At 23.1% G+C, this 12,400-nt stretch overlaps 6 protein-coding genes across 6 annotated transcripts; 3 read left to right on the forward strand and 3 right to left on the reverse strand.

Moving 5' to 3' along the window:
* Positions 1 to 9: 9 nt before the first annotated feature.
* On the forward strand, positions 10 to 1,254 carry DICPUDRAFT_85107 (uncharacterized protein; the record flags this gene model as incomplete). Its single annotated transcript, XM_003294603.1, has 3 exons — positions 10 to 227; positions 289 to 478; positions 539 to 1,254. Coding segments are annotated over 3 exons (1,122 nt in total), but the record flags the coding sequence as incomplete, so codon positions are not given.
* A 906-nt stretch (positions 1,255 to 2,160) lies between these two features.
* On the reverse strand, positions 2,161 to 3,574 carry DICPUDRAFT_85108 (uncharacterized protein; the record flags this gene model as incomplete). Its single annotated transcript, XM_003294606.1, has 2 exons — positions 2,161 to 3,409; positions 3,498 to 3,574. The coding sequence occupies 2 exons, from the start codon at positions 3,572 to 3,574 to the stop codon at positions 2,161 to 2,163; spliced, it is 1,326 nt and encodes a 441-aa protein (XP_003294654.1).
* Positions 3,575 to 3,872: 298 nt separating this feature from the next.
* Positions 3,873 to 5,880, forward strand: DICPUDRAFT_159686 (uncharacterized protein; the record flags this gene model as incomplete). Its single annotated transcript, XM_003294604.1, has 3 exons — positions 3,873 to 4,072; positions 5,543 to 5,676; positions 5,711 to 5,880. The coding sequence occupies 3 exons, from the start codon at positions 3,873 to 3,875 to the stop codon at positions 5,878 to 5,880; spliced, it is 504 nt and encodes a 167-aa protein (XP_003294652.1).
* Positions 5,881 to 6,938: 1,058 nt separating this feature from the next.
* DICPUDRAFT_159687 (uncharacterized protein) lies at positions 6,939 to 7,771 on the forward strand (the record flags this gene model as incomplete). Its single annotated transcript, XM_003294605.1, has 3 exons — positions 6,939 to 7,136; positions 7,198 to 7,401; positions 7,553 to 7,771. The coding sequence occupies 3 exons, from the start codon at positions 6,939 to 6,941 to the stop codon at positions 7,769 to 7,771; spliced, it is 621 nt and encodes a 206-aa protein (XP_003294653.1).
* Positions 7,772 to 8,934: 1,163 nt separating this feature from the next.
* DICPUDRAFT_43741 (uncharacterized protein) lies at positions 8,935 to 10,190 on the reverse strand (the record flags this gene model as incomplete). Its single annotated transcript, XM_003294607.1, has 5 exons — positions 8,935 to 9,229; positions 9,291 to 9,559; positions 9,641 to 9,699; positions 9,781 to 9,988; positions 10,119 to 10,190. The coding sequence occupies 5 exons, from the start codon at positions 10,188 to 10,190 to the stop codon at positions 8,935 to 8,937; spliced, it is 903 nt and encodes a 300-aa protein (XP_003294655.1).
* A 468-nt stretch (positions 10,191 to 10,658) lies between these two features.
* Positions 10,659 to 12,114, reverse strand: DICPUDRAFT_93257 (uncharacterized protein). The gene has a single exon (XM_003294608.1). It carries the CDS (start codon positions 12,100 to 12,102, stop codon positions 10,867 to 10,869), a length of 1,236 nt encoding a protein of 411 aa, XP_003294656.1. The 5' UTR covers positions 12,103 to 12,114; the 3' UTR covers positions 10,659 to 10,866.
* Positions 12,115 to 12,400: the final 286 nt, after the last annotated feature.

The following is a 12,400-nucleotide window of genomic DNA, read 5'->3' on the forward strand; positions in this document are numbered from 1 at the left end:
TTTAAGCAGAAGATAATAAGAAAGAAGAGTATAACGAAGTTGTATATGAAGAAGAAGAGGAGGAAGAAGATGAAGATGAAGATGAAGAAGAGGAAGAGAATTTTTGCCAAAAAGATTCAAATTCAAAAACTTCAATTGTTATATCCGCACATAATGACCAAATAGAAATAGAAAACAATAATAACATCAAATTGAACCTAAGCAACGAAATTAAAAACTATATAAAAGTAAATATATTTTTTATTTTTTATAAAAAATTGAAAATAAATATTAATTTTTTATGCACAGAATGAAAACGATTTAACAGAAAATAATTTAATATTAGAAGAAAAGGTTAAGAAATTAAAAATAGAAATTAAAAATTTAAAAGATATAGAAAAGAAAAAAAAAGAATTAGAAATCCAATTTGAAGAACTTGTAGAAAATGATAAAGCAAATAAAAAACAAATAAATGATTTAAAAAATCAAATAAATAATTGTAAATATTTTTTTAAATTTTATTTATATAACCAACATTTTATTAATTTTTTTTTCATAGTAAATAAAAAATTAAATATAGAAAAGGAAGAAAATTTTAAAATTAAAAAAGATAATTTTGATCTATCAACAGAAAACAACAAATTTACATTGACAAATAATAAGAATAAAGAAATACTAAATAAATATAAAAATGAAATACAAATACAACAAAACCAACTTGCCCAACTTATGGAACAAAATGATATTTCAATTCAAAATAAAAACAAAGAAAAAGAAACGGTAGAAAAAGATAATTTAATATTAAAATTAAATGAAATAATAACCTCATTAAACAAACAAAATGAACAATTAAAATCCTCAATTACAAACCAAAATGACTCCATCAGTCAATTGGTTTTAGAAAATCAAAATCTAAACCTACTATCAAATAAAAAACTAGACGACCATTTACTTTTATTTGACAAATTTAGTGATGAGTACGGTGAAATTTTTGATTTTATTAATAATATTTTATATAGAAAACCAAACCAAAAAGAATCCCCCAAAGTAGAAGAAATTAAACCAAATAAAGAATTTAAAACTCAGGTGGAAAAATTTAAACAAAAAATATCAACCTATAAACAATTTTTAAGTTCAAAGAAATCTATACTTAGTGGTTTTATACTAAATAATCTCAAACTAAATAACCAAATTAAATTATCAAACTTTCAGTTAATATTTATTTTAGTTGGGTACATTTTATCAATTATTATAATTTTCAAATTATTTTCATAAGAACTAAATATTTATTAAATAAATAAAAAAGCCACCTTTAAAAATAGACCATATTTTCGGAAAGTTTTTTTTTTTTTTTTTAATGATATATTAAATCATCAATATTTAAATTTATTATTTTTGGCACGTGATATACACTATATTAATATAGTGCGAAAAATGCTGTATCTAAGTTTAAAAAGTTTTATATAGCAATTATTTTAATGGGCGAGCAATATAATATTTATATCAGAGAAAATAACAGAGTATACGGTCAAAATGAAAAACATGGATGCATAGTAGTTAAAACAAAAAAAGCATATATTATTGGTGTTTATATAAAAAAAATTAGAACTTTTACCAAGGGTCAGTTATATGGAAAAGTTTTGTAAAACTTACGAAGAAGAAGATATAATCAAAGCAGACGAAAAAGAGAAATTTGTTTTTTAATTTATAAAACTTTTTAATAAAATATAAATAAATTATACATATTAATAAAAAAAGATTTATTCAAACCCTGGAAATTAAAAATATCTGGGGATTATATTATTTTATTATTTTTAATTGTTCAATAAATCATATGTATTATGACGAATATTGTTTTTTTGGATAGTAACATATCATAGTTTAAACAATATAACCTTGTGTTTGTTCTTATTAACTTGTTTTCTTTTTGGGTATAGTTTTTTAAATGTTAATAAATTGCACAAAATGTTTCATTATATTAGTGGACAGCGAGTTTTAAATTGTATATGAATTGACTTTTTTTCATTATGTTTGTAAATTTTATGAATGTGTATATGTATGTATTTTTAAAATTATAAGTTAGAGTGCATGTACTGTGCATATGTATATGTGAATGTGTAAATCTTAAATAATTTTGGGACTTCTTGGTTTTGAAGATTTTGTTCATCTATTACTTTTTATTTAAATAAAAAATATAGTTGTGTTGGGTGGAACTACTTGGTTAAAACGATTACCGAGTGTGAGTGTTGTGAGACTATTTGGTAATGTGCCGGGTAGAATTACTTGTTTAAAACATTTCCCGAATGTGAGTGTTGTAAGACTATTTGGTAATGTACTGGGTGGAACTACTTGGTTAAACTCATGACCGAATATGAGTGTTGTGAGACTATTTGGTAATGAGCCAGGTAGAATTACTTGGTTAAAAAGATAACCGAATATGAGTGTAATGAGACTATTTGGTAATGTACCGGGTGGAATTACTTGGTTAAAAAGACTTCCAAATGTGAGTGTTGTGAGACTATTTGGTAATGAGCCAGGTAGAATTACTTGGTTAAAACTATGACCGAATGTGAGTGTTGTGAGACTATTTGGTAGTGAGCCGGGTAGAATTACTTGTTTAAAACCATCACCGAATGTGAGTGTTGTGAGAGTGTTTGGTAATGTGCCGGGTGGAATTACTTGGTCAAAATAATAACCGAATGTGAGTGTTGTGAGAGTGTTTGGTAATGTTCGGGGTGGAATCACTTGGTTAAATTTAGCACCGAATGTGAGTGTTGTGAGACTATTTGGTAATGAGCAGGGTATAACTACTTGGTTAAACTTAGTACCGAATGTGAGTGTTGTGAGACTATTTGGTAATGTGTTGGGTAGAATTACTTGGTCAAAATCATGACCGAATGTGAGTGTTGTGAGACTTTTTGATAATGTTCTGGGTAGAATTACTTGATTAAAATAATAACCGAATGTGAGTGTTGTGAGACTATTTGGTAATGTACCGGATGGAAATACTTGGTTAAAACAACCACCGAATGTGAGTGTTGTGAGACTATTTGGTAGTGTACCGGGTGGAACTACTTGGTTAAAACAATAACCGAATGTGAGTGTTGTGAGACTATTTGGTAATGAGCCAGGTAGAACTACTTGCTTAAAATCATTACAGAATCTGAGTGTAGTAATTGTATTTGGTAAAGTTTTTCGAGGTAACCTTTTAGAAAAATTGAACAAATATAAATTTGTCAAAAATGGTGGAAATTCATCTTTATCTGGTAGTGGATCACCACGCCAGTTAAGTGTTGTTATATATGATTTATCTTTAAACTGGTCATAGCTAGATTTATCAAGATGTTTATCACTATGTTCAATAAACTTTAAAATATGTTTATGAATTTCATTCCTTAAAAATATATTATTCCAAACTAAATATAATAATCTATAATAAAAAGTTAAAAAGAAAAAACTAATTAACATGCTTTTAATCTATTATTTATATTTATTGTGTTATATGGTATTGTGCTTACCTATCACTAATATTACCACTGTTTTTTAACTCTTCATTTACGCCAAATTTAATTAGAGATGATAGCGGCCCATCCATTGTTAATATAAAAAAAAATAAAAAAAATAAAAAAATTATTTTAAACAAATAAAAATTAAAAAAATTAAAAAATTTTCCCAAAAACTTGATTAATCAGAACAAAATTAAAAAAAAAATTTCAAAAACAAAAAAAAAACAAAATAAACTTTTTTTTAATAGTTTTTAAAAATAATTTGATTGTTTAAATTTAAAGTATTGCTTGTCTTTGAAAATCTTTTAATTCTAGCAAATACATTTTCTATAACTATCCTGATTTATTAAACAACAAGATAAAATTCAAACACCTGAAGGAAGGCCAATGTGCAATACCTTTCACTTTTTGGAAAACAAGACGAACAAGAAATCATCCAAATTTGATAAAATAGGACTTGTAGAGGGTCAAATTGAATATCAAAATGAAGAACAAATTCAATTTGAGGAATATAATCAACCATTGTTTCAACAATATGAAATTTATGAGCAACAACCAATTCAATGTTTAAATAGAGAACAACAAGAGTTATATAATGACTCTTCTATCCAAAATAGATGAGCAAAGATAAAAACAAACTGTTTTCCCTCTAAAATATATAATGATTAAAAAACAGTTTTTTTTTTACATTTTTAATTTTTTTAATAGAAAAAAAGTTTTTTTTGAATTAATTTTATGGGGGTTATAATATTTTTATATTTGTGAATTTTTTTTGATATTGTTTTTTTAAATAACAGATTGAAAAATAATAATCTTTATTATTAAAAAATATTGATGAATTAAGTGATAATAATAAAAAAATTAAAAAAAGTTAATTATAAATTTTATTTTAATTACAAAAAATAGATTTAAATAATTTTTTTTAAATTTATATGTATAATTAAAGTCAGTAATTTTAATTTATTTTTTGTTTTTGGTTTGTTCTACAACTATTTATTTTTTTACATATAAAAATCTGTATGGGAAATAGAAATAAATAAATAAATGAGTATAAATAAAAATATACACCAGTGTATATATTTATTTTTTATTTAATAAGAAAAATTTATTTACAAGTTAATAATAATTTATTTTCCATTTTATAATCTCTTATTTCCTTCGGTTCCATGTCTAAAGGCTTTGATTGTTCCTTTTGATGATGCATTTGGGGTTTATTGAACAGTTCTGCATCCCATATGTTCTAATTTATTTATTTATTATTTTTACCTTTGGGTTTTTTATTTAATTTTTAACAATGGTTTTTAAAACACTAAATAGCTCTTTTCTTTTTGGTTTATTATATGTTTTATAAAATATATTGTCGAATTAAAATACAACTAATAAAAGATGATATGGGTGAAATAATAAAAAATAGAAATTTTTTTTTTTAAATTTTTTTCAATTTTTATAAATTATTGATAAGAAATTTTTTATTGCTTCCACCCCATAAAATGAAACCTTTATCTAATGTTTTTGTATATAGTGTTTTGATTTAATTAATTATAAATAATAATTTCTTTCTTTTAATTCAATCAATATGAAACACACCTGATGCAGATGTTCTTTAAATATTTCCTCATCTTTTGGTTTCACAATAAGTTGTAAAATAGAGATATTAGTTATTTTTGATAATTATTTAACTATCAACCGTTCCTTGAATTGAACAATGATAGTTTCTTAGAAAAGTCTATTAAAATATAAAAATAAAGTTACTTTCCTTAGAGTTGACTTTTAGATAAAATAAAATCTATAGTTACTATATTAATTAAAAACTATTATTATAATTTTTAATAATGATTTTAACCATCTTTTATTCCTTTTTTAGTAAATTTAAGAATTTCATTTTTTTTTAATTAAATTTTTTTTTTTTCTTTTTTTAATTAATAAGGGTTATAGTATTTATTATTTCTACAACTACTGCAACAACAACAATAATGGCAACAATAAAGACAACAACTACTACATCAATGACAATAACAACTTCTATAACAACCCAATACTGAATTGATACGTCTTAGAGAGTTAAAACTACAAAGACAATTTGAACAAAAACCATTTAAACAACAGAGCCATCAATTTAATTGTAGAAGCACATCAACTTATTATCAACAACGACCAAATGCTCACCCAGAATCAGAAGCTTCTCCACCACGTAATCAAAATGAATCAGATTATATTTATAAAAGAGAACCATCAAACTAGCCATCATTTAACAAAAATGAATCACGTTATTCTTTTTCTGGTGAACCAAAATCATACCGGTATTCCGAATCACCTAATCAAAACAGTGGAGAACCACCTTTTGTTGAGTATGAAAAAGGGAGAATTGGTTCATTTTCATAATCAATGTGTTTAAAATAAATATATTAGACAATCTAATCAACACTGGGTCAAAACATTTTATTACATAACCAATTACACTCAATGTCAACTCATTTTTTTTCAATAACCTTTATTTTTTTTAATTTAAGTTTAATAATTTTTTATTAACAATTTTTATAATTATTTTTATTTCAATTTTTTTATTACAACACACAAAAAAGAAAGTAAGTATATGCACATTAAAACAAAAAAACAAACCAATTCGAAATTAATGTTGAAGAAATAACTTATTTGAATTTGAAAGACTAATTTTTATTAATTTATTAAAAAATTGGTATACAAATTTAAAACCAATATCCAGTACTCTTTCAGCATCCTCTATAAACCAAATAAAGAATTTGTATATGTTGATCAAAAGCAGAGTAATAATAATTTTTATTTTCTTTTTTTTTTTATAAAATAAATTAAAATTAAATTTATATAATAATTTTTTAAATATTTTTTTTGCTTTGTATTTAACTAATTCGCATCCAAATATTTAATTTTTTGATAAATAATTATAGAATTTCCAAAGATAATAAATAAAAAAATAAAAAAAAATAAAAAAAAATAAAAAAAAATTTAAATGAAAAAGTATTTCGTATATCAGAGAGAGAATTTAATTAAATAATATTTTATTAAAATACTCAATTTATATAAAATAAAGGTAAACTAAATGAAAACTTTATGTATACTATTAAAAATTCAAATTAAACAGTATAGTATTGTTTTTTATTTTTTTTTAATTTTTTTAATTTTTTTTTTATTATTAAATAATAATTTTCATTTTGTTATATTTTCTTTTTTTTTTTTTTATTTGTCATAAATTATTTTCCTTTGTTATATAATATTAAAAAATTTTTTTTGTTTCAATAAAAAATTAAAGCATACAAACTTCAAATTCTTTTGTGTTCAGTAATACTTTATTTTTTTACATTACCAAATTCATTTTTTATAAATTTTGGTCAATCATTATAGTTTTTTTATTATTTATTTATTATTTTTATTTGTAAATAATTACTAGCAATTCATTTTTAATAGAAATAATAAAAAATGTTTAGTTTAGATAATTTAGATTATTTAGATATTGTTTTATTTATTTTTGTTTTTTCTTTATTTAATTTCGTTAGTACCGCAATCATCATCAAATATTATTGTCCACAACATCAACAAAATAAGAATGTTGAAATGTTTACTAAAGAAGATGTTGATCGTCTTATGGAAAATCAAAAGAAAGAAATCATCATGAAGGTAAGTTTCATTTAACACAAACTATATTTACAATTTATTAATTTTTTTTTAAAATATTTAGTTTTCCAAAGAAAGGGCAATTCTATCAAAGGAAAATGCGGTAATTCAATCAAAATTTGAAAAAAAACAAAAAAAATCTTTAAAATTAAAAAAAATGCTATCTGCTTATGAAAATGAAATGGGGGAGATACTAGGTCAACCTTTATCATTAACAGAATCAGCAAAATTAAAAAATGCATTAGATGAAAACGAACAATTAAAAAAAGTAAATATTTAAATAGAAATAATTATTGATAAATCAATATTAATATTAATTATTAATGATCAACAAATGTTTATTAATATTTAATATTATAAATCAAAACTTCATTTTTACTAATATCTAATTTTAATTTTTTTTTATTCTTTTAATTTAGAAAACCGTTGAGCTTGAAGAAACCAACTCGAAACTTAATAATGAAATAAAAGTTCAAGTTCATAAATTTAATGCCATTAAATTACGTGCCGAGTCAAGATTGGAGGATGCATCGGAACAATTATCCGAAATAAAAAAAGTTGCAAATAAAGAAATTTTAGCACTAAGGCTAAAATTAAAAGATTCAGAATCCAAATTAGCTTTGAAATCAAAACAATAAGATGATATTGCCAAATCATCTGAAGTTTTTTTTCAATAGATCCAATTTCAACAGTAAAGAATCAGAAAAAATTTCCCCAATTAGCTCCTATTCAGGCATTACGGACTCAGAATGCAAAGATTTAAGAAAACATTAAAGATTTTACACCATTCATATATCAAAACATTACACCATCACCAAAAAACAATAAATAAAAGTTTAAACAATTATTGAACTATGGTAAAAAGCCACCACTTAGACTCACTATCAAAGCATATCCAAGAGTAGATAAACCAATCAATATTTTAAAAACTAAATTATTTATAAATTTAATTAAATAATCATTTAATAAATAAATTTTAATAATTAATAGTTTTAATAATTATAATAAAAGAAAATATATTATTTCATACATAACAAAAAAAATATAATAAAATAAAAAATTTAAAATTTTTATAACTTTTAGAAATAAAATGATCTTTTTATTTATTTATTTATTTTATTGCTATCACTGTTGCCATATTCTTGACTACTGTTACTTTCACTTCTTTTTTAATTTATTTTATTATTTTCTTATTTTTCTTCATTAGCTCTTTCTCTTCTGAAAAATCTTTTTCTTTCAGAAAGTTAAAATACCACTCCTACAATTCCATTTACAAGAATATTTAAATCATTTTTTTTTTTTTTTTAAAAAAGTGAAGATAATTTTAATGCTTTAAATTAATCAGTAAAATATTTAAATCAAGACATTGAAAAAGTGTTAAAAGAATAAGAAACCAAACAAAATAGAAATTTATAATAATCATATGGAAGATACGATCTAATAAAAGATTTGCCTCAAGCCGGGATCGAACCAGCGACCTTAAGAACTTCAGTCTCACGCTCGTACCAACTGAGCTATTAAGGCATACATGATATTTAATACTATTGTTTAATTTACAATCGATTTTTTAAAGATAAATATAATTTTTAGAAAATTTTAGAAAATACAAAAATCTGATATTATTTTGAAATAGTTCCTTAATTATTAATTAAATAATCAACTACATTATAAATTTTTTTTATTTTTTTATTAATTGCTTATTGTTTTTTGTTTATCATAAACTATTTATTTGTTTTTAATTATTACTATTTATTATTTATTATTTCTTATTTATTAATACATTATAACTTTATAATAAAAATTATATTGATTTGCTTTTACCAAACATATTTTGAGTTTTCTTCCAAAATAAATTTAATTGTTCAACAAAAATAAATGTAAGGATTGTCTGTGGACCTAATCTCATGAAATATGGACCAAAACCTTTATAAAATGCACCTGGTCCTTCTTGTTTTAATGTTTTGGTTAAACAATCTATTGTACCTCTATAAACTGGCTCCCCGGTTTCTAATTTTGGTGAATTCATAACTCTAGTTTTAATTACATCCAATGGACTTGTAACTACTGATGCTACAAATGCTGCAATGGTACTTGCTCTAAAAAATTAAAATATTTTAATATTATTTTACAATCCTTTATATAAATAACAAAACTTACAGTAAGTGAGTTTTAATATTATCATAAAAATAACCACTTGCTAATAATAATTGTTTAGCTTGATCATATGATGAAATTTGACCAGCAGTCATAAACATCGCTCTGATTAAATTTGGACTGCAACCTTTCCATAAACTTAAAATACCCTCCTCTTTTGATATTCTGTATATACCACTAAATGCATTTTTATAATTTCTTCTTTGTTTGAGTGGCAGTTTACCATCAGCTTGCATTCTTACCATAATAAGATCTGCTGGAGTTCCAACAATCTTGAAAAAATAAAAGAATATTAGTATTTTTTATAAACCTAACAAATAATAATAATAGTAATAATAGTAAATGTTTCTTACAGCACCACCAGCACCTGAGAGCATACCAACAAGAACTTTTTGAAAAAATGGGAGTGGCTCTTTAATTTGGTAAAGAAAAAAAAAATAAAAAATATTAATAAATAAAATATAATAACCATAATTTAGCTATTACTACATACTATTATCCTTTATAAACATATCTTTAAGGACATCATATAATCCAAATCTTGTAGTGGTATAAGTAGCTTGTCTTAAAAGTGATGCTGATAAACCTTTATATAATGTGAAAAAACCTTCAGTTTGATTAATATGTACTAACATTCTAAAAGTTCCTTTTTTTGCACTTGAGACTGCACCTGATCCTTCACCCTGTAATTGCATTCTTACCTAAAAATTTATAAAATAACCAATATTAGTAACTCTCTAATTTTTTATTCCTATCCCGATAAATAAATTCTATTGGATCATTATTGGGGGAAAAAAATAATAAAAAAATAAAACCATTATAATAAAATACCTTTAAGGAATCAACTGGATGAGTAACTGCAGATGAAAGCATACCAGCTAAACCACCAATTACAAATTGCATTAATTGAGAATTTGATGCATTTTCTAAAAATATTAAAATATATTATTAAAATTAATTTACAAGCAAAATTTTTTTAGTTTTATCAAAAAAAATGAATTTACTGTTATCTTTTGTGTTTAGAGTTGTCGACATTGTTTAAAATTAAATGAATATCTCCAATGTCGTGTTGATAATTACGTCTTGAACATATAAATTAATTTTTTGCTGTTTTTTTTAAATTTAAAAAAAAAAATATAAAAATTTAAAAAAATATTTTTAAAAAAAAAAAAAAAAAAATTTCTTTGTATAAATTTTAAATTTTTCTTTATAAAAAAAATTAATTATTTATTATTTAAAAAATATTTTATTTTAATAATAAAAAAACAATTAAAATAAATTGATTAACCTTCTATTTTTTTTTTAAAAAATATGCCAATTTGAAAAAAAAAAAAAAAAAAAAAAAAAATTTTAAAACAGATAAAGTTTTTTAATAAATAAGAAAAAAAATTAAATATTCTTTTTTTTTTTATTTTTTTTCTAAATATAAAAAAAAAAAGTGAGAATTAAATTTAAGTTTATAAAAAATACAATTATATTATGTTTATATTATTATTATTATTATTATTATTGTTATTGTTATTAATTTGATTATTGATTATTGATTATTTTTTTTTTTTTTTTTTTTTTTTTTGAAATTTTAGTTAGAGTTATTACTTGATGTATCAGAAGATGTTTCGCTATCATTTGCACTGGCATTACTATTTTCAACTTTTTCAGCTTCAACTTTAGTTGTTGGTGGTACTTGTTCCTGATTTTCTACAACAGTTGGTTCATCTATTTTTTTTTCAGTATCAGTTTCAACAATTGGTTTAACTTGTGATGATGATAAAGATATATTATTATTACTGCTATTTAAACTTATATTATTACTATTATTATTATTTATATTTGATTGTGGTGAAGAATTATTTGTATTATCTAAAATTTCATTATGTGATGAAGAGGTTGCTACATTGTTTGAAGAGTGTGGGTATTGTTGAAAATGTTCCTCAGCTGAGGCAACAACTGTAGTATGTGATGGTTCTAATTGTTCAAAAAATAGTTCAACATGGAAGTCTTCTGGATATGATTTATGATTTTTATCTTTATGAGCTTTATCGAGACCAATCTTTGGAATGCTTTCGTGTTGTTGTACAAATGAAGTATTGATCCAAAACATAAACATACGATCACCATTTTTGTCAGTGAACTCGATTCTAATATCACCCAATAATGGAAGGCTACCAATTTCAAAAGCTATATATTCTTCGATGATTGAAGCATCGCCAGCTAAATCACTTAAACTAAATTGGCTACCACCTAACTGTGAGAGAGTTTGACTACTAATTGTGTTCATACCGGCGTTATTTGTACTACTGCTAAGTGAGGCACCACCATTAACTGATTGCATTGATGGGGAATGTTCCAATTTGGCTTCGCTGTTTTCTTTTGATAATTTTTTATCTTTTTTATCTTTTTTTGATTCCTTTGGGCTCTTTTCTTTCTTTTTTTTTTCGGTTTTGTGAATGATAACATTAACAGAGTCTTTAGAGGTAAAAACAGATGTCTTGCCAACTGAAATATTGAATTGAATCTCTGACAGGTTAATTTCTTTTGGAAGTGGTTTGAGGACGATTTTTTTTAATAATACAGTACGAGGAACATATTTGATATTTTCTCTTATTGATTTACCAAAGTAATGAACATATCTAATTTGAGATGGAATTGTGACACCTTTTTGATTATAGGTACGAAGTGCTGCATAGAAACGTAATGAATCTTCTGTGTTTTTCCACATACCGCAATACATTAACCAACAACAAATCATTAGACCAGTTCTACCTTTACCTGCTTTACAATGAATAACTGCAACATTTTTATCGTCCTCCTTCATCCAACTATCTACATCTTTACAAAATGATTCAATTAATTCAAATTGTGGTGCATTATGATCGTCAAATGGATAATATCCAACACGTCCATAGAATTTTGAATGATCATAAACACGTTCTGAACATAAATTATAAACCTTGTAGTGATCCTTGTGATATTGATCTAAAAATCTTTGAACATCCTTCATTGGATTTCTAAAAACACCCTCTACCTTTTCACTTGGAAAACCCATTGCAATAATATTATCAGTAATATCTTTATTAAATTATAAATAATATTATAAAAATTCTATTAATAAA

Source organism: Dictyostelium purpureum, assembly GCF_000190715.1.
Source record: "Dictyostelium purpureum unplaced genomic scaffold DICPUscaffold_600, whole genome shotgun sequence".
Classification (NCBI taxonomy): domain Eukaryota; phylum Evosea; class Eumycetozoa; order Dictyosteliales; family Dictyosteliaceae; genus Dictyostelium; species Dictyostelium purpureum.

Coding starts and splice junctions, on each gene's coding strand:
- DICPUDRAFT_93257 (XM_003294608.1), bottom strand. CDS start 12,102: ATGAAGGAGGACGATAAAAATGTTGCAGTTATTCATTGTAAAGCAGGT.